Source organism: Phyllostomus hastatus, unplaced genomic scaffold (assembly GCF_019186645.2).
Source record: "Phyllostomus hastatus isolate PE091 unplaced genomic scaffold, TTU_PhHast_1.1 phas_contig_40, whole genome shotgun sequence".
Classification (NCBI taxonomy): domain Eukaryota; kingdom Metazoa; phylum Chordata; class Mammalia; order Chiroptera; family Phyllostomidae; genus Phyllostomus; species Phyllostomus hastatus.
The window spans coordinates 71,310,185-71,336,240 of record NW_025333872.1 but is presented as its reverse complement, the minus strand read 5'-3'; the positions used below and the strand labels follow the sequence as shown (position 1 = coordinate 71,336,240).

The window sequence follows — 26,056 nt, the reverse complement described above, 5'->3', positions numbered from 1 at the left end:
GAATGCCTGGCCCTATGCTACATCAGAATGAGAACAAATTCACCAAGAAAGACATATCTCATTGAAGGGAGATGGTCTCTTTTCCACTGTAACATCGAAATAGATGGCTCCCCTGGCCATTTAAAAATAGGGCTGAAACAAGGTGATTCAAAGAGAGGAGAAAGCAAGTAAAGTTAGTATGGCAATATGTTGTTAAATACCTGTATAGCTCCACACATTGAACTAGTAACACCAACATAGTTGTTAATGGAAAGCAAGTAAACAATATTACAGGAAGTATTGTGTCCATCAAGCAGCATGATAACTGCAATGCACTAGGACTGAGATAAGGTCACTTGGCAAAGTTATCTAATCTCTTTAGGTGTTAGTGTTATTTGTTGCAAAAAAAAAAAAAAGGACAGGTGAACTCTGCTTCACTAAGATACCTTCTGACTCTCTCATTTTGATTTTTCTCATGTTGTTATTACTATACAAGAGAAATAAGGTTAGTCCTAACATGTATCTTCTCTCAATTTACATTGGTAGAGACAGGAGTGAGTTTATGAATGATACAGGGCAAGATAGCTTCAGTATATGAATCATTGTATGTCCACACAAATAACTACACTTACACCAGCGTGCCTGGCACTATGTCTAGCACACAACTACTACAAATGTTTGTTGAATGAACTCCCATGCATTTAATAGTACAGTATTTAACAAGTTTTTTAAAAGTCAGCAACCCTGAAGGAAAGACTGTAATTATTTAAACTATAGGAAAAAACACTATAAATATAACAGTCAAATAAATAACAGAGTATGAGAATCATTTGCTATACTCATGACAAAAGATTAATATACCTACCTGAGTTACTATAACTGACTCAGAAATTACTTAGTAGAAAAACAGGCAATGTATATAAATAGCTACCTTATAGAAATCCAAAGAACTAACAAACACAGGATTAGCCTTACTAGTAAGCAGCAAAGTGCCAATAATAAAACAATAAGATGCTATTGTTAATGCATTGAAGTAGCAAGAGTTTGAGAAACTGGTAACATCCAGTTCTGGCAAGTCTATAAGAAAACAGGCATTTCTGATATGCCACAAATGTGAACTGTTAAAATCTTTTTGGAAAGTAATTTGGCAGAATACATTAATATTTAAAATGTGCACATCCTTTTATTTATCCATCCAATGTTTGGGACTCCATTTATTTTACGTATCATCATCATTGGATGCTTGCCATGTGCTAGACACAAGCCTAAGAGTTTTATAAATACCTCACTACATAATGCCTTGCAATAACTGTGAGGTAGTTTCTATTCTCGTCCCCATTTTACAGATGAGGAAAACACAGGGTATAAGAAGACTAAGTAATTACTTAGTCTTCTGGCTTAAAGTTAGATAACTGGTTAAAAGCACAACTGAGATTTGAACACAGGTACGTGGGTCCAGAACCTGCATTCTAAATACTATGAGGTATCAACTCTTTTACCTCTGGTTGAAAGTGAGTGCATCGATTTACTAACATTATAGAGATTTGTTATTATAGTAGTAAGAGCAAAATCAGGAAAAAAATTTACTATCCATGTATGCCATTATGGTATATTGTATATTTGCCACTATGGTATCTACATACACCACAGCATGTATACCATTATTGATATTAAAAGTAATGCTTCTGTAAAAAACTAAACAAACAAATGAACAGCTAATCCAGAGTTGAACTGAGATAGTTCTGTCTCTCAGACTATTTCGGAACTTTTTTACTTCACTAAGCTGATGTCGTGAGTAGTAAGCATTATATTTTGAAGATTTTAAACACAAAAAGGAACAATGAGTCTATGAGCAGACACTTCTCTGAAAACGGAGAGAACCTGCAGGCATGGCAGGAAAGGACGACAACACAAGATACAAAGTAGGAATCGCACGAGGGCGTAAAACGGAAGGAAACCAAAGGGCTGAGGGAGAGGAACGACACAGAGACGCTCCTTTCTCCTGCGCATTTCAGAGCCAAATTTGACAAACTGAGTAAGTGTGAATCCATCCTAGTTCTGCCAGTAAAGTACTTTTGTAGACTGTCTTAGTTATTGAAACAACCAAATTTGAAATAAAACCAAATTCCTTCATGATGTCGGTGTTGCATGGAAAGCAGATACGTATCATATCAGATGTTTACAGTGAGTGTTTATTATCTGAGAGATATTTCACTATCACATGTCTGTGCTCCATAAAAAATAACTGGCCAATTAGCATTCTACTAATCACATTATGGAAAACTAGGTTATTATTTCTGTCAATTGGGGTAATAAGGTTGCAATTAATTAGACATGAACTGCTGGTCCTAAGTCTATGTAGATTGCTGTGTCTGTCTGACTTTGGGAATTAGCAATTATTTATTTTTCCCAAGTGTGAATTTAATATGTTGATGTTTTCTTGCCAAAAATATGATATTTTATAGAACATAAATAAAAAATAAGTGGTGCTGTGCTTCTAAACTTCTAGATTTTATACAATGCAAAAGTAAAAGGAATATCTAAAATGCATATGTTTTGCATTGAGATATGAAATGTAATTGGACTCTGTTCAGAAACTCCTTCCTAAATTTGATTCTTTGCAAAAATAGGAAAAGCAGGCTTTTCCAGCAGAAACAACAAATAAACAAAACAACCCTTTACAAGGCAAATTTCTCAATTATGGCAGCCTGAGCTCACAGGGGCTAGAGTTATGACCGCGTAGTGTATAAACAGTATAAACATAAGAGTTCAGTAATTAGGTTTGAGTTAATTTTAAAGTTCCAGTGGCCTGGTGCGTAATCAAGCAAAAGGTCATTACCCACACTGGTACATTTCACACAGAACACTCAGCAGCTAGAAGTGGAAACGGACATGTCTTTACTTAAGCTTGCACAAATCAATCCCAGAAACCACTCCTCTGAGCAGTGGGTTCTTTCTCTATTCATTTCAGAGCCAGTTTACTCACATAAAACTGTTTCTAGCAAACCAGAGAAATCAGAAAGAAAACAGGTTATAATGTTATTAGCATTATGCTGGACATGCCTTTCTAGTGTAAAATAGATGGAGAAACACTTTGGTTACTCCTCCTCACTTAAATTTTTCCCTTAAATAATATTGGGCAGGATTACCTTACAGAGGAGGGTAAGTTTCTAAATTTCGAAAATTTTGAACTCTCTTTGTGGAAGGAGGTCATTCGCCACTGTTGTTTTTTCCGCACAGTCCCCTTGTTTCCACATAGAATCCTCACTCACAGTGACCCACATGTTCCTTGGCTTCAACCATGGCCTGGGACTCCGGCAGACCAGTCACAGAACTCTAGTGCCCCTGCCCCAGTGATTCATTCGGGGTGGACATCGGATCCCTGTAGGGTCCATCTGAGTCCATTCACGAGAGGCGATGAGTGAAAACTCAGCGAGAGAACTATCAGTTCGGACTGAGAGCGACGCGGATCTAGACCTAGGGCTGCCCAGCACCAGCTCTCCCTTAAGTGGAGAAAGGCTTTGCGCGGCAGGGGAGAACCCGGCCAATCCGCAATGAGAACGGAGGCAGGACGGGTGGGAACGGTGAGAAAGGGCCACATGATATTGTTTAAGGGCTTGCAGCAATCTGTGCCTGAAGAAGATAATTTTCCTTTTGCTTCAGGTAATTTGGAATCTGCCATTTTCAGTTTAAGTGACTGATGAATACAGAGGCAGGTTAACAGTGAGCTTGGTGAAAAAAAGGATTATCAAAGGGGGATAAATACTGTTATATTCTTTTTCTGTTCAAGCAGTAATGGCATATATTTGAAAATAATGTATTTGGAGAAATGAAAAGACAGAAAGAAAAATGATAAAAAAGCATTTCCAATTTAGGACATGAAAAGTAGGACACTTTAAACAAAAGTTAAAAAGAGTGGGATTACTCATCATTCCACATTCTCTTCCTATCTCAAGTGCTGTTTCTTCCTTTGTAAAACCACATGCAATGATTATTTCTATTATACTTCACAATTTGCAAAGGGCAGAACTGGAAGAAAAAATAAAAGGCCAGGCCAAGGTACCTTCATACACTTAACAAATATTTATTAAAGCACCAGTTATGTGCTAGACACTCTTAGGTTTCTAGGATATAAAATGAACAAAAGAAACAAAGAAGTCCCTGCCATTATGAATCTTCTATCTGAGCTGCTGGCATCATGGTTTATGTCAGTCCACAAGGTAATGGGCATTGGTGATCAGCTCACTTATAATAAATACCTGTGTGGACAGTTTTCAGCTTTGCAATTTGCTCCATCAGTAACTGACGTCTTCATTAGAGTTTGCTAGCACATTTACGAAGACATTTGTTTATGCTGGCAAAAATAAAATATCTCTGCATACTTTTAGTTTTGGTCTCAAGGTGAACATATGTATTTCTTTCTGTGACCACCATGCTGATGTGCTAATATGTGTTTTCAAGATGGTTAAGTAGGGTTAAACATACAGCTTGTGGCTGTGGGACAGAGCTGACTTAAGGGGCCCTTTGGAGAAATGACCCTGAGACCTTGGCTTCATGTGCAGCCTTTTCTAGCCAACTGAGATCCCTGCCAATTAGGAGGGTTCCCTAGAGAGAGACTGGGAGAGCATCAGCATAAATTTAAATTTTGGACCCCCAAGTATAGTTTCCAAAAGGGCCTTCTTGTCCTTTGCTAATTACAAAGTAAACATTTCTCCTGCAAAAAGACACTTCCTCCTTTCATGCTCCTGTTCTCTTTCCCACCTCCCTAACACAGTCACTCCTTGAAACTGCTGGTGTTGCTGAAACCTCTTTGGCAGAGAAGACACCCCACATTTGAAGGCACAAAAGAATTATTCTTTCCATAGATCATTATCTTGTTCTCCTTTTATCTACTCCAGCAACTTCTTCATAGCAGAGTTACAGACTAACTTTGTAGATTGTTCGAGCCTGGCTGAAGGGTTGGATGCCTTGTCCTTCGGCCTCCCAAGAGGTGTGACCAAACAAATACAACCAGGTTCCAATTACATTTTGTGATATCATTGAAACAGAGACATTCCTAAGCTTGTTTACCTTTAAACTGTGTCACTTTTAGCATCACGAATGGGAATGCACCACTCAAATGGTTTAATTCTTATACATTGTTGTCAAAGAAGACCCCAAATAGAAAGAGGTGTATTTTTTACTGATGGACAAATCCAAACATAAAGTTTCTAGCACAGTGTCTGGCACCAGTAGGCTATCATTATTAATGTGGGCAGAATGGTTGTATATGGCAAATTCTTCAAAACCTCTTTAATCCACTATGTTTCTGTTCTTTTCTATATGCATTTCTTTTTCCATTAAATCTTCAATTCAGTCCCTTTTGCCTTCTGTTTATTGTTTACATATCACACATACACATCCTTAACTTTTGCAAATGACCTTACCTTCTCTCATTATAGGTACATTGTTTTATTTTTTAATATTTGTTTACTTACTACTTTTTTATTCAGTTTATTGCAGTGACATTGATTAATAAAATTATGTAGGTTTCTTTTTTAAAAAAAGATTTTATTTATTTTTAGAGAGAAGGAAAGGGAGGGAGAAAAAGAGGGAGAGAAACATGCATGTGTGGTTGCCTCTTGTGCACCCCCTGCTGGGGACCTGGCCTACAACCCAGGCGTGTGCCCTGGCTGGGAATTGAATCTGCAACTCTTCGGTTCATGGGTTGGCACTCAATCCACTGAGACACACCAGCCAGGGCAAAAAATTATATAGGTTTCATGTGTATAACTCTATAATACATCACCTGTATATTGTATTGTATCACTACTCCAAGTTTCTTCCACCACCATTCTATACCCCTCCCCCATGTACTCTTTAAGAGAAACTGCTTTTCCTCTCCCTCTTCAAACCTTGTAGAATCCTACCCACCTTGACAATGATAGAAACAGCACAGTTTCCTTAGTCCTCAGACAGCCAACTGCATGAAGGAGCCCAGATGGAATTGCAAGGGGATCTCCGCTTAAATTGCTCATTCACATTTATTGTTATTGTTGTTTTAAGCCTGTGTGTTTTGGGGTCATTTGTTATGCAGTGAAAGCTAACTGAACAACTTCACTTTCATGCACAGGATCTAAACAACGGCAAAATCATTGTTTGCTTAAGGGCTGAACAATGCTTGGTATACTATAACTATCACTTTATTTATTAACTTGACCCATGCATGTTATGGGTCAAACATTAGATATTTATAAACATCACAAAAACCTGAGAAAATACAGGCATTTATGAGGATAATTTATCATATGATGGTTTTAGAATAGGGATGCTGAGGTACACATCAACAGCAGAGAAACCTAAATTCTATCACCATTGCAAGGAAAGGACCACAATGGTAACACAGGTATTTCCCACCATGAATTTTGACCACCATGAATAATGTCCTCAAGATCTTAGAAAGACTACAAAAATAGGATAATATAAATTTGGTATCAGTTATAGAGAACTTACGGTTGAGTTATAAAAAATGGCACCTAGGATGAAATAAAAGGCTTCTTATTTTATTCTGAGCTTTTTCTTTAAGATTGAGACATTTAAAAACATACAACAGGGTTGTAAAATAGGGGATGCATACATTTTATTAGGGAATATCTCTCTGAGCACTGAAGGTTTTATTTACTGCAATGGACTACCTTTCTTGGAGATTTTAACATAGCTGAGTATTTTTGTGTGACACTGAAATGTTTTAAATTAAAATATCAATTTTTAATAAACAACTATTATTTTTATATTGATTGGAGAAAAAAATTTTCCCCTGTGTTCCACCATCTTGTCCTTGTTACCAAAGCTTCATACCATGTGCAGACTTTCTTTTGTTGGAGGCAAGTGGTCCTTCTCAGTATCTGAACTAACAGCACATTTGGGTAGGAACTGACTAGATACCCAAGAAGGGATAACGAAGGCAGATTGTTGAGTTTATATGAGGATTTCTCCTCCTTGGCATTAGCAGATAATTTTTATTGTGTGGGGCTGTCCTGTGCAACATAGGATATTCAGCAGCATCCCTGGTCTTTACCCACTAGATGTCTATAGCATTCCCTTTGCCCAAGTTGTGATCATCAGGAATAGCCCCTGGGGAACAAAATCATTCTGGTTAAGAACCACAGTCTCTTTGTGGTGGAGTCTATAGGGCTTTCTATGTCCACCATCACATCAACTGCAAACGATGCCAGTTTTACTTACTCCTTTTCCATTTGGATGCCTTTTATTTCATATTCTTGTCTGATTGCTGTGGCTAGAACTTCCCATAGTATGTTGAATAAAAGTGGTGAAAGTGGACACCCTTGTCTTGTTCCTGATCTTAGGGGGAAAGCTTTTAAATTTTGCCCATTGAGTATTATGTTAGCTGCAGGTTTTTCATATCTGGTCTTTATAGTGTTGAGGTATCCTCCCTCTACTCTCACTTTGCTGAGTGTTTTTATCATAAATGGGTGCTATACTTTATCAAATGCTTTTTCAGTGTCTATTGGTATGATCATGTGATTTTTGTTTTTCCATTTGTTTATGTGATGTATTATGTTTATTGATTTCCAAATATTGTACCATCCTTGCATCCCTGGAATGAATCCCACTTGATCATGGTATATGATCTTTTTAATGTATTGCTGGATATGGTTTGCCAATATTTTGTTGACCATTTTAGCATCTATGTTCATCAGCAATACTGGCCTATAGTTTTCTGTCTTTGTTGTATAAAAAGCTTCTGCACAGCTAAAGAAAACATTAGCAAATGAAAAGGGAACCAACTATATGGGAAAATACATTTGCCAATGATACCTTGGACATGGGTTTGATCTTCAAAATATATAAAGAACTCACACAACTCCACACCAGGAAGACAAATAATCCAATTAAAAAATGGGCAAAAGACCTGAATAGACACTTGTCCAAGGAGGACATACAGAGGGCCCAGAGAAATATGAAAGGATGCTCAGCAACACCAGCCATCAGAGAGATGCAAATTAAAACCACAATGAGATACCACTCCACACCAGTCAGAATGACCATCAACAAGTGCTGGCGAGGATGTGGGAAAAAGGGAACCCTAGTGCACTGTTGGTGGGACTGCAGACTGGTGCAGCCACTGTGGAAAACAGTATGGAATTTCCTCAAAAAACTAAAAATGGAATTGCCTTTTGACTGGCAGTTCCACTGCTAGGATTATACCCTAAGAATCCTGAAATACCAATTCAGAAGAACCTATGCATCCCCAATGTTCATAGCAACATTATTTACAATTGCCAAGTGCTGGAAACAGCCTAAGTGCTCATCAGTAAACGAGTGGATCAAAAAATGGTGGTACATTTACACAATGGAATACTATGCAGCATAAAGAAAGAACTCCTACCCTTTGTGACAGCATGGATGGAACTGGAGAGTATTATGCTAAGTGAAATAAGCCAGTGGGTGAAAGACAAATACCATATGATCTTACCTTTAACAGGAACCTAATCAATAAAACAAACAAGCAAGCTGAAGCGAACCAGAGACATGGAAATAAAGAACAATCTGACAGTGACCAGAGGGGAGGCAGGAGGGAGATGACAGGGGGAAGAACGGGGAGGGTCAAATCAAGGAATGTGTATAAAGGACCCATGGACAAGGACATGGGGTAGGAGGGTAAGGATTGAATGTGGGGGGAGGGGCAGGGCAGGGGAGAACAATGGGGGGAAATGGGTACAATTGTTATTGAACAACAATAAAATAATTAAAAATAAAAAAAGAGCCACAGTCTTTATGCCATTATTATCTTAGCTCTGTACTTTTTGAAATTTTCTCTGACCTATGTCAAAGGGCTAGTCCACTGCTTGGGTGCAGGGGAGGAGCAGAAGGCTCCCACCCTCCAAAGCTTAAACAGAATGAGTGCCTGCAGGCCAGCTGGTCCTCCTCCATGAAGTGAAGGTGGGGAGAGGACATCATCCACGTACTCTAAGCCAGTTGGCATCCTACAATTTTGAGTTAATGAATCCATCTATTTGGATTTTGAGTGCTGTTCTGAGAATACTGGCTAAATATCTTGTTTTGAATTTGAATGAATATTTAATATAAATTCTTCTTGTAGAAAACTCAACTATTCATCACTGGAATAGTTGTCATAAAGATTTCAAGAAGTAAACTAATAAACGGGAGGATATGTAGGAATGAAACAGACTCATTTTTTATTTGCTTGATTTTTTAAAACTTTTTTTTTTGCTGTAGTTTAAAATATAGTACTCATGATATGCCCTGGCTAGTGTGGCTCAATGGATTGAGTGCCGGCCTGTAAACCAAACAGTTGCTTGTTCGACTCCCAGTCAGGACATGTGCCTGGGTTGCAGATCAAGTCCCCAGTAAGGAGCAGGCGAGAGGCAACCACACACAGATGTTTCTCTTCCTCTCTTTCTCCATCCCTTCCCTTCTCTAAAACAAATAAGTAAAATCTTTAAAAAATAAAATAAAATATAGTGCTCATGATAAACATAATGCATATTTATAATAGTGGTATTTGAAGATGTGATTAATAGCCATTTACAAATTAACATATAACATATTTCTTTTGTGTAAAACTTACTAGACTTTCACTACTTTACTAATTTGGAGAAGGCACATAAAGCAACCTGTAATGTGTCCAAATAACGCAATAATTCCCACACTGTTTCTTCCCTGGAAATGTCCCTGGACATTTTATTTATTTATGTTTTAATGGATTCCTGTTCTCTTTCCCCTGCTCTTTTTCCCTGGCGGGAGGGATGCTGTTTCTTGCTGGCGTCAAGAAAGTAGACCCGACACCATTTCTTCTGTGACTACTCTTCCCCTCCCTTTCTACGCTAAGATCATGCACTGCATGTAATACATTAGTATGTTTTTCATGCAACAAAATTTCTTTCTTTCTTTCTTCCTTTCTTTGAAAATTGCCTGAAAACCCAATATCTATAGGGAATTTTCTTCAGTTAAAATATACAAATGAATAAGGAACATGTTTGGTGATCCTCCTTCCTTTGTGCCCCCCAACCCCTGCATACACACAAAAATCACCCTTTTGCATCAAATGCAGGCACATGTATGTTTCATTGTCCTGCTTCACTTCCCCTTAGCTAAGAGGGTTACACTGAGTAAATCAAGAGTCAATAAATACAAGTTTACAACCATTGACGGTGCATTTTCTCTTGTTTACTTGTATTTCAATACAATGTTTAATGCACATGTGACAGTAATCTGTATGTTAACCTTTATAATCTCTTCAAATGTTATATATCTTTGACTTTTTAGACATACAATTCAATTGAAACAGGCTAAAGCTAGAAATTATTGTAATGGGGATAACTAATTAAAGCTAGTAATTAATGGAGACATTCAAATTGATTAAAAGGTAGCATGTCAGGTAAAGGGAAATAATCTTAAATGGTATGAAGAGTATATCAGATAAAGTTTCAGATTTGGGACTGAAGAAATTGCATTTTTCTTTGCAGATTTATTTATTGTAACTAGTCCAAGAATGAGAAGAATATTAGTAAAGAAAATGTGTATATGTGTAAGATTAATAATTTTCAAATATATATTGTGTATATATATATGCATCTTACAACTAGAATAATCCATCCTGTTATGAAAACCTAGTTCCTTCTATTCAGCCTCTTTGTGTACATTTTGAAAAGTCATTTCTGGATCTTATCATTCTTCCCTGGAGACCTTGCCTTTGGCAATTACAACACAGCAGAAAAAATACTGAACACATGCTCTACACCTTTTCCAAATATGACTTATCTACCTCTGTCTATTGTTAACCTTTTAAGCGGGAATGATAGATGTAAGTTTAAATTCAAGATTTTGAAGCTAAGTTTTATTTTAAAACACCTTATCCTTTAGCTTACTCTGCAGAAATACTCCAGCCATGAATCTAAAATATCTTATTTTATGAATCTATAAGCATTTAAGAACAACTCAGTAATAGCTGTGCTAGTGGTAGGAGAAATCATGTCTTTATCACTTTATTGTATTTGTCCTTAACACTTTATTGCATATTTATATTTATATTATATTTATATAGTCCAGCAGAAGTAAGGTTTGCTCGAGTGCGGTTGGTAGGGTATGTGAATGTCTCACACGAGATGGACAGCAATTTGAACATTTCATCTAAAATGTCACATGGTGTGCTTGAGTATGATATTGTTATGTTACAGAATTACATGCTTATGATTTTGTAATAAATGATTTTGTAATTAAAAGGGGTGTTACTTTGCTGGAACTGTATATATATCAGAGTATCTCAGAGTCTAAATAAAGTATTCTGAGTAATATTATTTTGATGTAATATAGTGGCCTGTCTAGAGGTTATAAATACTTTTCCACTTGGTTTCTCCATGTTCAAAGTTATCATTAAAAGAAGCTAAGAGAACTGTTAGGTTTGAGAGGCAAAGAATGAAAGAAGTGGTTTCCTTTGTAACTTAAATTTTTAGGCTACTTGAGAAAATTTTTTGACAAATAAAAGATGAATGAAGATTAATTAAAAAGTGGAACTGAATCTGGTATTTAATTATAAATGTAATTTATATTTCCTACTTGATTATGTATTATCAAACTTGAAAAAGAATAAAACATACATTTTTAAGGCTGTATAGTATTCCTTTGTAAACATAAAATGTCACCATATCCTATCAGAGAGGAGGAAAAAGTAACTTTTAAACCAAGCTTATGTCAAAGGTTACTATTTTTAAACTTCTTGTTATATTATTTGTCTTATCCATTCTTAGTTTTTGAAAACTGATATTTTCAATGTTAATGTTTAAATCATATGCTAGCAAAATATATTAGAAGATCATATTCTCAAGTAAAAAAAGTGATTAGTATCATAATTTAATTTTTTATTGGATAATGTTTCTTTACTTATATTTGAAAAGACAAGTGTACTGAATACTGATTAGTAAGGTAGAATCTTTATAGAAGTAATAATATGAGTGAACTATAAGTCACTACATTTAAAGAAAATATAGTAAACATAAGTAAATGTACAACTATTGGAACTTACAAGTATAGTAAAGAAGTATTTGATTTCTAAATCCAACTTTTAAAATCTAAGATGTTTTAAATTAATTGGTAACAAATGCCAGAAAGACCTTTGTCACTAGCCAACTTTCATTCCTTAAGCTTAATTTTAATCAAAACCTCTTACAAATTCACAAAAGCTCTTTAAGATAATCAATGTCTTTAAGAATTTTATCACATTAACTACTTGACTGCTAGTAACAAGAATGAGCTTTATGCATCCTGATGATGGCCATTTCACTCGGCGCAGTGAGACACTGCGCGGAATACAGGTAACTCCAGTTCCTCCTTAACGAGCAACGTTCAGGTTCACACAGCGACCCCCTCTGCATCCCTGTTGAACTCATTCACACACATATAATCTCTCTTACTCCATGACACTGTGAAAATCTGTCTGAACACCTCAAACCTCCAGAGAACTCTGACAAATTGTACCTTATTCAGTTGTGAATCTCTAGGGCTAAGCACTAAGTGTGGCCATAAAGTAAATGAATGAATGAATGAATGAAATAAGCAAAGGAAGTTCAACTATACTGGCAGCCAAACTTCTTTAAGTTAAAATTAATTGAGATAATTTGTTGACTGTGTAAAGTTATATAAACCTATATAACATATTTGTAGGCAGTGGTGCTGAAGACAGTGAGAAAGATGAAAAAATTAAACTTTAAAGGTCAACAACTTCTAGATGGAAACTTAATCACCTCAAAGCATCATATTAAATGGTACATTTTTCCTTGGCAATCATAAGACTTCAGAACAAGACCTGACCCAGAGTTATTCAATACTAACCTAATAAATTCTGTAATCTGGTATACAAAGTTAGTGTAATATGAAAAAAATGGAGGATAACATGTCATTGATGCTTATATTATATTGATAAAATATGGCTTGATTCTTTATCTCAAAAGTCAGTATTGAAAACATACCTATTTAAATATTTTAAAAATCCTGTGTAACCTTTAAAATATGTTTAGCTACAAAAAGCTTATGCCCTAATTGCACTGTCTTCATTCATAAGCAATGAAGAAAGGAATGAGTTTATTTTCTAGTGTCTCTTCACCATGGTCTTGCACTACATGGTATTAGACCTTGTGTTCATGAGGCTACCCAAATGTTTTCTAGGTACTAGGAAGGTGGAGCGGAGAAAAAATCATGCATCCGGCCCCCCAAATAAGCCTAAATTTCCATGATGCAACCTTTTTCACCCAGATTCAATTAGTGCACTTTTACAGTAGTTTGAAGTTCTGATAGCAGGCTCCCTTTTTAAAAATTGCATATCTATGTCTGTGATTCACAGCCAACATATTATTTGGTTGCTACGCATTTTATGGTTTAGACATGAGTGACAATACTGAATGTGTCCTAAGAAATAAAGTAAAAACTGCATCAAGTTATGAAGATTCAAATAAGGACATTTTTTTTAGTACGACTGTACCTCGTTCTCCCTTCTGACACTTCTTCCTTGGCACTGTACACTTTCTGGTCTCGCTGGTTGGGGGACACAGGTTGCCTTTTGCTGACGGTTGCTGTGTTATTTCCCGGACCCTTGTTTCAGTCCCTCTTTTGAAACCACATGTTTTTCCTTTCTTCGTGCATGGACTCCAAGGACTCCACTCACTGGCTTCACAGTGCACTGAAACAGAGCAGCAGACACAGACTCAGCTGGCTCACAGGTACGTTCCAGATCATTATGCAAACCAAACGGCTTGCTTCCCTCAATACGTGCCCGAGCGTTCTGAGTGGAAACCCTGCAGAACCAAGTAGGGCAAGATGATTTAATACGAATGTAAAGGGAAAGGCAGGAATAGAATGTTTTCAGGTGTCTAGTACTCATATTGTCAGGTAAATTTATTCTTACATTAGGTTTACTTTTCAGTTTAGATTTGATTAACCAGCAACTAATATAATTACTTACAGTTGACCGATGTTTTACAATTTCTAAACACTGAACATAACTTGATAGAATAGTCATTGATTCTGACCAGAACTTGATAGAATAGTCATTATTATGGGCTAGAGAACTGACTCTCAAACTGTAGCACACAACAGAATCCCCAGGAGGGCTTGCTAAAACACAGAACCCCAGGTCCTACCCACAGTGTTTCTGATTCAGTTGTCTAGGACTGGGCCTGAGAATCTGTAATACTAACAATGTATGCAATACTGATTGGCAGGTACTGAGAACATGCTTTGATAACTTCATTACAGAATTGTAAAGCAAAAAAAAAAAAAAAGAATCAGTTCCTCAGCCTTCAGTTCACTATCTCTTCTACTTCATTGATCTTGGGTACTTAAATATTATCATTTTTAATTGGTATGGCTCAAACATGGCAACATCTATTTTGAGTGAATTCTGGGTCAATTTCAGCTGTTAGACCGATGCTAGAATTAACTTGACCAAGTGATTCCTAAGATCAACTGATGTACTTTCTCTAAAGCTTCTTTTGCAGAGTTGGTCCTTTCCTTTATGCGTTAATCTCTTCAATCAGCGCGTTTCAAAGTCAGATTTTTGTACTTCTAATAAAAATAAATATCTGTAAAGTGCTATTCTTATATTTATGTCCACAGACTTCCTAATTTTCAACAACTATAACAGCTTGTAATAGTAACTCTTTCAGATGATAAAACAAGTTTCTCTCCACAAAAAGAAGTTTCTAGTAAATTTTCTTACTGCATTCTGATTCACAGAATTCTTACTTCTGGGAAGAATTCTATATTTTATACATCCTCAAGAGATAGAACAGAAATGCTTTAGAAATTCAAGTCCATTTGGCACACATTTTTTCACATGCTTTTTCAGTCACTCTCAGGTATCTGAACATGACACAGAGTTAAATGGAAATGATTAGATAAGTGAATTTAAGCTTCTATGAACTCAAATGAACTTTATTGAACCACTTTCAAAATAGTCTTCATGCTCTGTTATAGTAATGTTAGAGCAACAAAGTCACGTAATGATATTATGGTCTCTTGCCAGTTAAGGAAGTATCTTCCATCCCAATATTAATCATTAAAAAACAGTGGATCTTCAGCACAACAAATAAAAAGACCTCCAAGAAGCTGCATGGAAAAATAAAAATCAAAGTTTATTAGCTATCACTTTGTCTAGTATTCATTTAATGCCAGAACTAAGAGGACTAAATGAGAAAAAAAGTATATGATGTGGAAATGAAGAGCAACTTTGTTGCTTTCTACAATAACAAAGGTGCTCTTGGCAAATGTATACTCAGACTTCAGAAAAATGTTGTAAAAATTACAGCTAGCTACCTATGAGTCCTTAGTCAGAGGACAAATGGTTCTAACAATGGAATTCTAATAATAATATTCTAATAATAGATAATATCTAATAATGGATAATTCTATTGATAAAGGAGGGAAAATATTCAAAACTAAAGAGTTCAGATAGTAAAAAGCTCTAATAAGATGGTATATTAAATAGCTTTGAGAGAAGGAAAATTTCTCCTGGAGAAATACTATGGAAGGAATCTATAGTATTAGTGTCCAAAAACATTTCTGAGAAAAATGGAAAACATGTAAGGACAATAACAAGGGTAGCAAGTTGTTCAGGTCATTAAATGAACCACATAGACCCAGGACACTATTCGGTTCAGAGGTAACTAAGAAAAAACAGGACTACTCCACTTCCGCATTTATTCTATCTTCTCTATGAAGATAAGTCTTAGTCCAGGAAATTAACTATTCACTAACAAAGCAAGTGCCTCCCAAGCATAACTGGTTGCTGGTCCCAGGACGTGGCCACGCTGTGGTGGATCATCAGTCAGGAACGCGGTAGGAGGGATTATTGAACTGGGAGGAAAGCTGAACTGGATGTTCCACCAGTACTTACAACACCATTATAACATTATTACTTGTTTGCTTTCATTCTTGTTGGCTAACTACATGGTTCCACAGAGAACACAGCAAGGGCAAGTTCCTTACTACTCACTCTTGGAGCTGAATATCTTCCCTTTTTGACTACTTAACAACGCCAACTTTCCAAGAGAAGCAATAAGGATGAGAGAATGGAATGACAGTTCAGAAAGGAAGCAAATATCTGGAGTACAAAGCAGCAGAAATATGTTCCCCTATAAAACTGAGTGCAGCGGATATTTGTGCTTGACTTGACCTGTAAACCATGGCAATGGATGTTTGTGAGACTTTTATCCCAGCTCTCTATCAGGGTGGTGATATCTATGTTTATGGCCTTTCTTATCCATTGAAAATCTAGGTAAGAAACAAGCCATACACTGAGATTTTAGCAAAGAGAGGGAGAAACACATTCTTCAACCTGTTGGGTGAACACTGGAGAGCTAGAGTTAAGGTACTAATTATAGCACTGACAATAACTCACTTGCATCCTTGAGATCATCATTTCAGCTCTCCGAGTTCTAGTTTTCATATTTGTTAAAGGAATAGGCTTTAATGGTCCTTTGTGATAATTAAGCAAGTCATCATTTCTCATGGAATTCTGGGGCAAGCCCATGGGCATGGCCTGCACAGGACAGGTGAGACACTGCATGACGGGAGACACTTCACAGGAAGTGAGCGACAAGAGCCAGTCCTGAACCAAAGCTGCTGATTTGCATTGCCAGTGTGTCCCAGGTCAATGAGCCAGGTTTACTAAAGGGGTTTTATATTGTTAACCCCTACTCTAAAATGTATAAATTCTTTAATTTTATTGTGTTAAGAAATAGTCTTTGTCTTGGTGGTAGGATAAATTTCCAGTAAGCTTTAAAGGCTCATCCAATAGTTCTAATTGTTAAATGCTCTCTCTGATAAGAAAGCATTGACAAATTTAAAATAAATATCCTTTCAAGGACTAAATGCTACGCTTCCAACAACTAAGAAAAATCTAAATAGGCGCCCTTTTTCTGGGTAGAGAAATATCACACACTCTCTGCAAGTCATCTTGAACTTCTGTACTTCGATATTCCACAGAACTGTTTCCTGTTATTTCCACAGTAACTTTGACCTTATTTTAAGGTGTTTTTCTGTGTTTTTATTGACTAAATTTTAAAAAAAGAAAGAGCCAAAATAAGTCATGAACTGTTCAGGACTGTTGTTTTCTAGATGCTCTGAAATTATCTTTGACATATCATTTATTTCCTTCTGCCAAAACCTTTGTTTAGAAATAAATGTTCTGTGTGGATCTGAAATGGTTAAATCACCACTTCAGAGTTATTACGCCAGCACTCTAGGTTCTAATGGATCTGTCTGTGGGGACCCCAGGAGAGTCCTGGAGTCTATCTTGTACTGAATCAGGAGGACATTGTGTGCATATGCCAACATCAGCGCAGCATCAAAGGTTCTTGTAGCTCTAGCCCAGGGGATTTTGAGATTTAGTATGCTGTTTTCCCATTTGGTTTAGCATCTGCTCCCCAAGTGTTCGTCAAACTTGTAGCTGTAGTAGCTGCACAGCATTTAAAAGAAGGAAAATATAGCCTGACAGTGATCTGTTATTTAGACAAACAACTTGTCTGAGGGACCTCCCCTCCAGGAAACTCAGCCTGCAATTAATCAGACCCTGGGACTGCCTCCTCCGTCAGTGTGAGTAAGTCCAAAATCTCCCCTTGTTTCCCAATATCTGCGTAGCAGGTCATTTCAGCAAAGCAGTGGGAAAGGAAAGAGTAAGAGTTTTAACTGTATCAGCTCCAGTTCTCTAGGTATTTGATCTACCCACTGGGCATGTTTTTGCTCTCCTTGGAAAATAACTTTGGTTACTAAATGAGATTAGACCTAGGTGTTTTGTAAAATTTTTGCTCTAAGGTTGAGTTCAAGACCTAATATATGTATGGTCAAATATATAGAGAGTGTATATATAGTGTGTATATATATATTAATATATATATATTACTATAAGTAAAACTTCATTAAAGATACAAAACAAATCCATACTGATAAGGGTAGTTGAAGTAATTATTAACGGTCTCTAAGAAACAATGGAGCTCGCACAGGGTGCTAACTGTGCTCTAATACATGCTGGGTAAAGTCATGAAAACATTGCTGAGATGTGAGGATGGCGAGAACCTCTTAGGGATGGTCCCTCAGGTTCTTTTGAAATACCACGTTGAGAAGCACTTCCACGGAGACTCAGTTATCACCGGAGGTGTTCCTCATGCTTTGTAAACCTTAAAGCTCCTCCTCACCAATACTGACGCACTCCATGGTGTGGTTGTTGGCTTCCAACCCTTCTGGGCAATTGTCAAGGCACTTTCCAAGGTGTAAGTAAAATCCACTTTTACACTTTGTGCAGAAATTTTTGTTGAAACAGGTATCACAGTCAGCTTTGCATTCTGAAAGAGAAAAAGAAGTGAGAAACAATTTTTCATTATTTTCACTCAGCTATTATTGGGCCAGTTCTGTATACTTACAACACTGGCACATATGACTTCTGTGTCAAACAACCATTCAGGCTTCAAAATGATCTTGCCAAACTAAATTAAGGACTCCCCCTCAGTCATTTAGTTGACATACATAAGTCATTGATTTTAGAATTGTTGTACTGTTTGCCTTATGAAAAAAAAATTGGCAGTAAGTCTACTACCAAGAATATTTATAACCAAATATCTACTTATATTCAATGATAGTGAAAATATTTCAGCATTTGCCTATTTCAGAGGGTAAAGTCCAAGCAGCGTTTACCTAATTACCAGGTAAATATTATTATAGCATTGAATACCATTGAATACCACAAATATTCTAGAGGCATTTCAAATCTGGAAAGTCCCCAAGGATGAGATAAAAACATAATTTTGTGTAGGCACTTACTTGTACACTTATTTATATCTGGATATCGAGTTCCGTAATATCCACCTGGGCATGAAGAGAGACACACTCCGATCTGCTTCATGCCAATTCTTTCCAGAACAAAGAATAGTCTGGGCTTACATGACAAACATCCATTGTAATCTGAACACGTTGCACAGCCTCCTTGGCAGCCTTGACTGACGTTAGGATGCACTGGGGGGCACATGTAGAAAGACAACAACGAAGGTTAAATTGTTAATAGAGAAGGCCAAGGACATTCTCCGGGTAGGATCTACATTTTTTTTTCATTAATTTTCAATTAGGTGGTAATGGGAGAATGAGTTGTGATTTTTCCCCTCTTTTTTGTGATTTGATATTTCCTTTTAATATGTACATACGTTGTTTCTGATTTGAAAGGCCTTAAAATTTGAGCATGTAAAGTATAATATATTGCCTCACACTGTTTATTATTACGTATATCCCAATTGAACTAGCACTCTGGCAGATCAGAGATACTAATTTTGTGCTCATTCATTGAAATCAATGCACATTAGTTTTGCTTTTCATTTGTGGTGCATGATAAGCCGTCTCTCATTTCTTCAAGCACGGATGACAACATGCACTGGGGCTTAACTGAAGGACACTGTGTTCTAGGATATCTTTTTTCAACTATGGTCTGTTAGAGTACACAGTTTTACTCTTGATCCATTGCTAATTGGTTCTGAAACTATGTAGCTATTCGATTCCCACCTGCCAATGCTTTCCTGAAATATTTCTCCTCGCATTAAACTCACATGAGTTTAATTTTAATCAGTTCAAACTGATACATGGTGAAAATTTGATATTTATGGAAATACTGTTATTTAAATGGAAATACTGTTACTTCCACGTGGATCATACGTGAGTATTTAAAAGAACTTACGTTCGACACTATTACGCATTGGCAGAGAAGTCCTGTAGGGTTTGTGTCCTCATTGTCCATTTACTCCCGTGAAATGTGTATTGGTGAGGACATGACACTAAGACTACGTGTACACACATTCCTGAGAATTCAAAGGTTTTCAGGAGTCATTTAGTTGTGTGATAAGACTATCCATTAGCAAGTCATAACTATTATAAACCAACACTTGGAAGACTCATGTTTACTTGACATCTTCACAACTTTAGACCTTTCTACAACTATCTGGTCATTGACACCTATGTGTGAGCTGTTGGAAAACTGCTGGTAACTAGGGCAAATCTCATGGAGCTGGTATTCAGAATGGTTTAGTCCACTAACATATTCTCTATTTCAGTACAATATTAATAACTTTATTGCCCTTTCTGGAGTCCAGAAGGGAAAAACCCTGACCCTTATGAGAAGCAAAGGTTGATACATTAGTGTATAAATGCATCCCAGTATATTTCTAACTTTTTGTGTCAGTGGTGGGAGGGACAGGCTCTGAAGGACCTTGCCATCATTAGTCTGTTTCACAGTGATTTCTGATACTAAGTTCTTTTACCACAAACACAAATCCCCCCAGGTTTACTTGGAAGGGGTACCCATAAGCCCAATGAGCCTCACCACAGGGTGCACGGGTTAGCTACAGAGAGGTCACTCAGTTGACCAGCACCCTCTGCCTGGAGGAAACCATCCCCGAATCAGCCACAGGAACCACAAGCAGCTCATTCTCATTCCAAGACGTTTTGTAAATAAACTGAGGAAATGTGTGGGGGAAGGGAAGTCTGCTTTTCCTGCACATGCTCCTCTGTGGGGTGGGGCAGACATATAAAGTGGCACAGGAGGTTTAGACATTATAGGACCAGGGGGACTCGTAAGTGAGGACTGCTTTCCAAGTAACAGGGTAATTTTTCATGCCAGTAACTCAGCATTGGAGACTTACAGAAAATGTGTATGTATTTTAAGCGGGAAAAGACCTTGAACTGGAAAGGAGGGAAGAGAGCTCCATGTGTTCTGAATCTAACTGACCCATTTTAAGAAACTAGAGGTGTAGATTAAAAACAAAAACAACTCATGAAACTGTTTTATAAAACTCTGTGGAAAAGTGGACTTCAATTTGAAAGAAAATCATTCCAAACCCAGGGCACTGAGTGACTCTGGGTTTACACAAGGATGGATTGGCTCGGTCCACACCAGTCTGTCCCTGTCTCTGAAATGCAGCTGCTTGGAGGAAGCAAAATATACTTTTGAGCACCTTGAAATGTTTGTCAATGATGACATAACTTTAGATAAATCCGCTATGAAAATAAACATGATTCACATGTTCAGAGGCTCAAAAACCAATGATGAACATTAAAATAAATTTCACTTTAACAATTGAGTTTTGATGTTTGGAAACTTTTCCAGGAAATTACGGTATGGGTCCCACGATTGGTAACAATTTGCACCAAAATTATGAGGGTGCCCAATTCCCTCTTTAAAACTTTTACTGATGAAACACAGCATAGTCCACTCATCCAGTGTGTTATGATCATTCTTTTTGCTTGCTTTTTGAAAATATGTTTCCTTTCTAGACACAAATGTTTAACAGAATAACTTTTTTGCAAGAGGAAAGACATAGTTGTCCTAACTGGCAAAGAAACTCCTGTTTGTTTTTTCTTAATCAGGTAATATCGAGTATGACCAGGTACATATCTGATGGCAAACTTTACTCCTTCAGGAAGGTTTAACTATTATGTCGTGGGAAGTAAGAAGAATGGAGACTATGAAGTTCATATTATAAGGTTCTAGATTTTTTTTATAGTTGAGTGTCATAATGATTACTTTCTTGAAAGCTGTATAATGATCACTCAAATTATATAGTCAGTATTACACAACTAGACACACATTTCCCAAACTTCATCTTAAGGCAAGAGTTTTTACTTTTTATATGGAAACCACAGAAAACTTTGGTTTGAATTGACTGTAACAACCCTTTCAACCTTCAAATCTTATGATTCTAAGACAGAAAATAGAATTCCACTTTGTCATGTTTCTTTTTTGTTCCATTCTAATAATATACCATTTTGTATTTTTGAATCACTTTTTCAAGTGATGTTGTTGCACTATTATTCATATAATCGATGGAGGTGTTGGTGGTGGGGAGGTTTCACAGACTACTTAATTTTAGACAATGAGCTGAAGTTATCAGGATGGAAGTGGCCATGATGGGGTTTGGGGAAGAAACACCACAACGACCACATCAAGAAGGAGACTGGCACGAGTTCAGTGCAACTGATGCTTAAGTAGTGGTTAACGGGAGCATGAGGAACATCAAGGAGATCAGAAGCACATGGTAGATAGATCTAGATTATGAAACCCTTTGTGGGCCAAGGACATAATCTGTAGATATGGGGAATTTAAATCTGGTGAGTCATATGATCACATTTGTATTGGAAAGGTGATTTTCCTTGACAGCATGGCAGGCATGGAAACCAGGAGACTAATGTGATCGAGTAAAAGACTGGTAATACCTTAAAATATATCTGGAGCAATGTGATGGGTGAGAAAAGGATGCATGTTCCAAAAATATTTAGGAGGTGAAATCAATTAAATGTGCTGATCAACAGAATGTGGACTGAATAAGAAAGAAGATTTGAGAAGGTGTGTTTTGAGTTCCAACTACTGAATAGGAAAGAGAGGATGGCTAGGGGACTGAAAACCTTCTGCTGGAGTTTTAGAGCAAGGTATGTAGAACAAAAAGCCTGAAAATATAAACATGGCTTGGGATAACCGATTTTTCAGATTTTACACGTTTTCTAGAAAACAGTGTCCAATAGATAGAGCTTTGTAGTGTGATGGTTGCTTGAGATGTACGTGTTAGTCTCTGGTGGTAGGTACTTAATCAGAGAAGGCATCTTGAGAGGGGAGGTGCTGAAGAATGTCAGAAAAGGAAACAGAACCTCAAATAAGGTACATTTAATACGAGAAAAAGATATATAATCCACTGATTTAAATATTGCTTTGTATTTCAGTACCACTTTTGCTTCCAAAGAAAGCTAAATGAACTGTTGTAACTGTTGTTGGTAATGGTAGGAGCTACAACAATTATTTATTTTGAAACCCCAAACTAGGACTCAAAGAAATGCTGTCAAGTACCAGACAAGTAGTAACTTAAGATCGAAAGTTAGAACCTAGATCTTTGATATTTCATATCGATCCCTGTATATGTAAGTAAATTTTAGAAGTGTAATATGGGTTATTATTAAGTGGAAAAATGGGCAGAATTCCCAGAAACTTTCAACTGGGACCTTCTGATTACAAATGTGTCAAATACATGGTAAAATTAGGATGCCTTTCCTCAAAATTGGTAAAGAGGAAAGTATTTTTTTTAAACCTGTATATAAAGGTTAAGTATGAAAGAGTATGTATTAATGATTAACAAATAATTTTCCAGTGTGTGAACTTTTGATACTCTAAATGACTTCATTATTGTTTTTAACTGTTAAAGAAGACTTCCCACTACTTCTCAATTTAAAAATCTTGTGATGAATGGCTGAAGCAAGAGTCCCTGAAGGCTATGATCATGAGTGCTAATTCAAGTTTTTTGATAAAACATCAAGAACATATGAGCATTTGGTAAATACACAATATTTAGGTCGCTATTTTCATTTTTATGATATGCCAAACTAATTGCATCATTGGAATCTAGGTTCTGTTTCTGTGACAATTGAAGTGAAGGCTTCGTGAATTTGCTTCATTGTAACCCCCTTCTACAGCTCAACTGCAAATGTACTGACATCTACTGTGAATTGCTATGTGGAAGAGATCCATCGTTGCAGGCTGCCAATTACCTCCGATGATCATTTCTTTGTGGCTAGAGCATTTCCAGAAATTCAATGGACTTTAGTCTTATAAAACTGGTTTGACTAAGTTTAAAAGACATGCTAAATACATCAAATTAAATTGTTGATTTTATAATTAAGATAATGAAAAATCAATAAATTAACAAATTTATTGAATGTTATTTTTTCTCATCTTCATAGCATTCACTGCCTGCTATGCTCTATGGAATAATCTTAAGAGACAAGGTAGGGAGAAGAGACCAGTGAAATTCTATAATCAAAGTTATTTTTACACCTGTTCTTTCCTCCATGTCTTTAGCTTCTATAAGGGCATTCACATTGACTGAAAGCTTCATGAAGGCAGAAGTCTGGCTTGTCTTGATGATTTCTTCATAGCCTTCTTGGTAATTTCCAACTTTTCTACACAGGGCAACTGCTTGTTGAATAGGTTCTCTTAAAGAATTTTTGATTACTGAATGGATGATTGGAATACAATTTTAAAATAAGCTATTTATTTGTATTTTTAAATAATAAAAATGTCAAAGTGATAAAAACTTAACAGGAAGTATGTAAAGAATCATTTTAAGTGGGCTGTGCCTATGAACATTTGGTAAAAACAAGCTTCTAATCACATAACCCTCTGAAAGACATTTAATTATGAAATAAACCTTTCAAAATAAAACAACAAAAGCTTTTCTAGGTGCTATTTATTTCAATTAGCCATTCACCTACAGAAAATGTAGCCTTTTTCTCTTGCCTAAGTTAGGACGGCACACTTCTATCACACTTTGGGACTTGATTATTACAGAATCATTTTAAAGTTTAAGGTAATACTATGGTTACAGGAAGAGATGTTTCATGCACGATTCCTCTGGAATGTTTGGCAATATTCACTTTGTGAAAAATCTAATGTTAAAAATTTGAATTACTTGGCAGTCTCTTTCAAATTCTATTGAATCAACCCCAAAACACAAAAAGAGCCAATGTTTCTTATTTGTTCTTAAGTTAAAACATCCAAGCAGAACTGACCATGGCTAATCTCCACAGCCATTTGGGCAACTTGGCATGTTAGGCAGAGATAGCAAAATATCAAAAGATGTTTGAATGAATAGAATTCCTTACTGGCATATAACACATGTTTACATTCTCAAACAATAATATCTAGATGAACAGAGATATATCATATTCTTTCATTATTATTTGTGACTAATAATTTGTTGAAAGAGCCACATGTTTATATATACAAATATATATGTATATATAAATTTTTCTATTTTTGACATACTGTGTATCTTCTGATGGTTTAAACATTTTAATATACCAATGTTTTAATCATTATATGAATTTAAATTCACCTATGCTATATTTATACATATGTATATATACATATGAATATGAATGTGTGTATATATATAAACATAGTAAGACACATGACACACTCACACTGTATTTGATCTTTTATCAAAGTCAAGAGCCAGACATTAACTGAGCTGAAGCAGTTAGGATAATAGAGTCTGCCTCATCTTCTGTCCCAGCGGTCAACCTTGAATACTCTGAAAGTTTGTGCCCACACCAATGGTTTCACAAAATTCCTAACAGTCTCAGAGAGGAATGTATTCACTAGTTGCCGAATACAGCCCAGCTAGGGCTCCACCATTATTATGTGGGGAAACACACTGTTTTTAATGGAAACTATTTCTTTCAGAACTTGGAAAATCTTTCTCTTTCTCTTACTGAATAATAATTTCCTGAAGGGAGTCTAATATTTATATCCTATAAATACTTTAAATAAAACCACAGCAGTGAAACAGACCTAACAGTAGGTAGCAATTAACTAGACTTTCCACTAAAATCAAGCCAGCTCAAAATATTAAGAAAATGGCTAGCAAATGATGGCAGATACAGAATTCCTGAAATCTAAGATAGGATGAATATTTGGTAGCTAGATGCCGACTTGGTGGCTTATGGCTGTGCTTTGTCCATCCACAAGCCATAGAATCAGGACTAAAAATAAAAGATAGACAAAAGCAGGCACCATAGAGCCCGCATAGTGAGGACTACAATTAATGTTTTCAACAAAAATTTCAGATAACTCACTATGTGCCCAACATGACTCATGATGCAGAAATACAGGACTGAAAAAAACATTCAGTTCCATTCTTCACAAAATTAATCAGTTAATAAGCAAGTAAACAAATAATTGATTAAACATTGTGGAGTGTTGTGAAGGAAATAAACAGGTGGATAAGGCAGAGTGTAGCTCTAGGGAGATACTTTAAATACAGTGGCCAGGGAAGGCTCCTTTGAAAAGATTGCCCTTTAGCTGAGACCAGAATAAGAAGGAGTCAGCCGTGAACACCTGAGAAGGAGTACTCCAAGTGGAACATCAGGAAGTGCAAATATTTTAAGGCTTCGGGGAAGAACTGGGCATGAGGAGCAGCACAAGGAAAACCAATGAGGCTGTGGCGCTGTGAGCAGAATGAGATGGAGTGAGAGAAGGTTA

The 26,056-nt window shown here is 36.5% G+C and overlaps 1 protein-coding gene across 1 annotated transcript in view; it reads right to left on the bottom strand.

Moving 5' to 3' along the window:
• RSPO3 (R-spondin 3) overlaps positions 1-26,056 on the bottom strand; it is a 76,578-nt gene that overhangs the window by 27,646 nt on the left and 22,876 nt on the right. The window contains exons 2-4 of the mRNA XM_045843409.1: positions 18,811-19,002; positions 18,189-18,335; positions 13,478-13,675 (exon numbers count right to left, since the gene is read on the bottom strand). Coding sequence (XP_045699365.1) covers positions 13,478-13,675; positions 18,189-18,335; positions 18,811-19,002 — 537 coding nt within the window. The remainder of the gene's footprint in view (positions 1-13,477; positions 13,676-18,188; positions 18,336-18,810; positions 19,003-26,056) is intronic.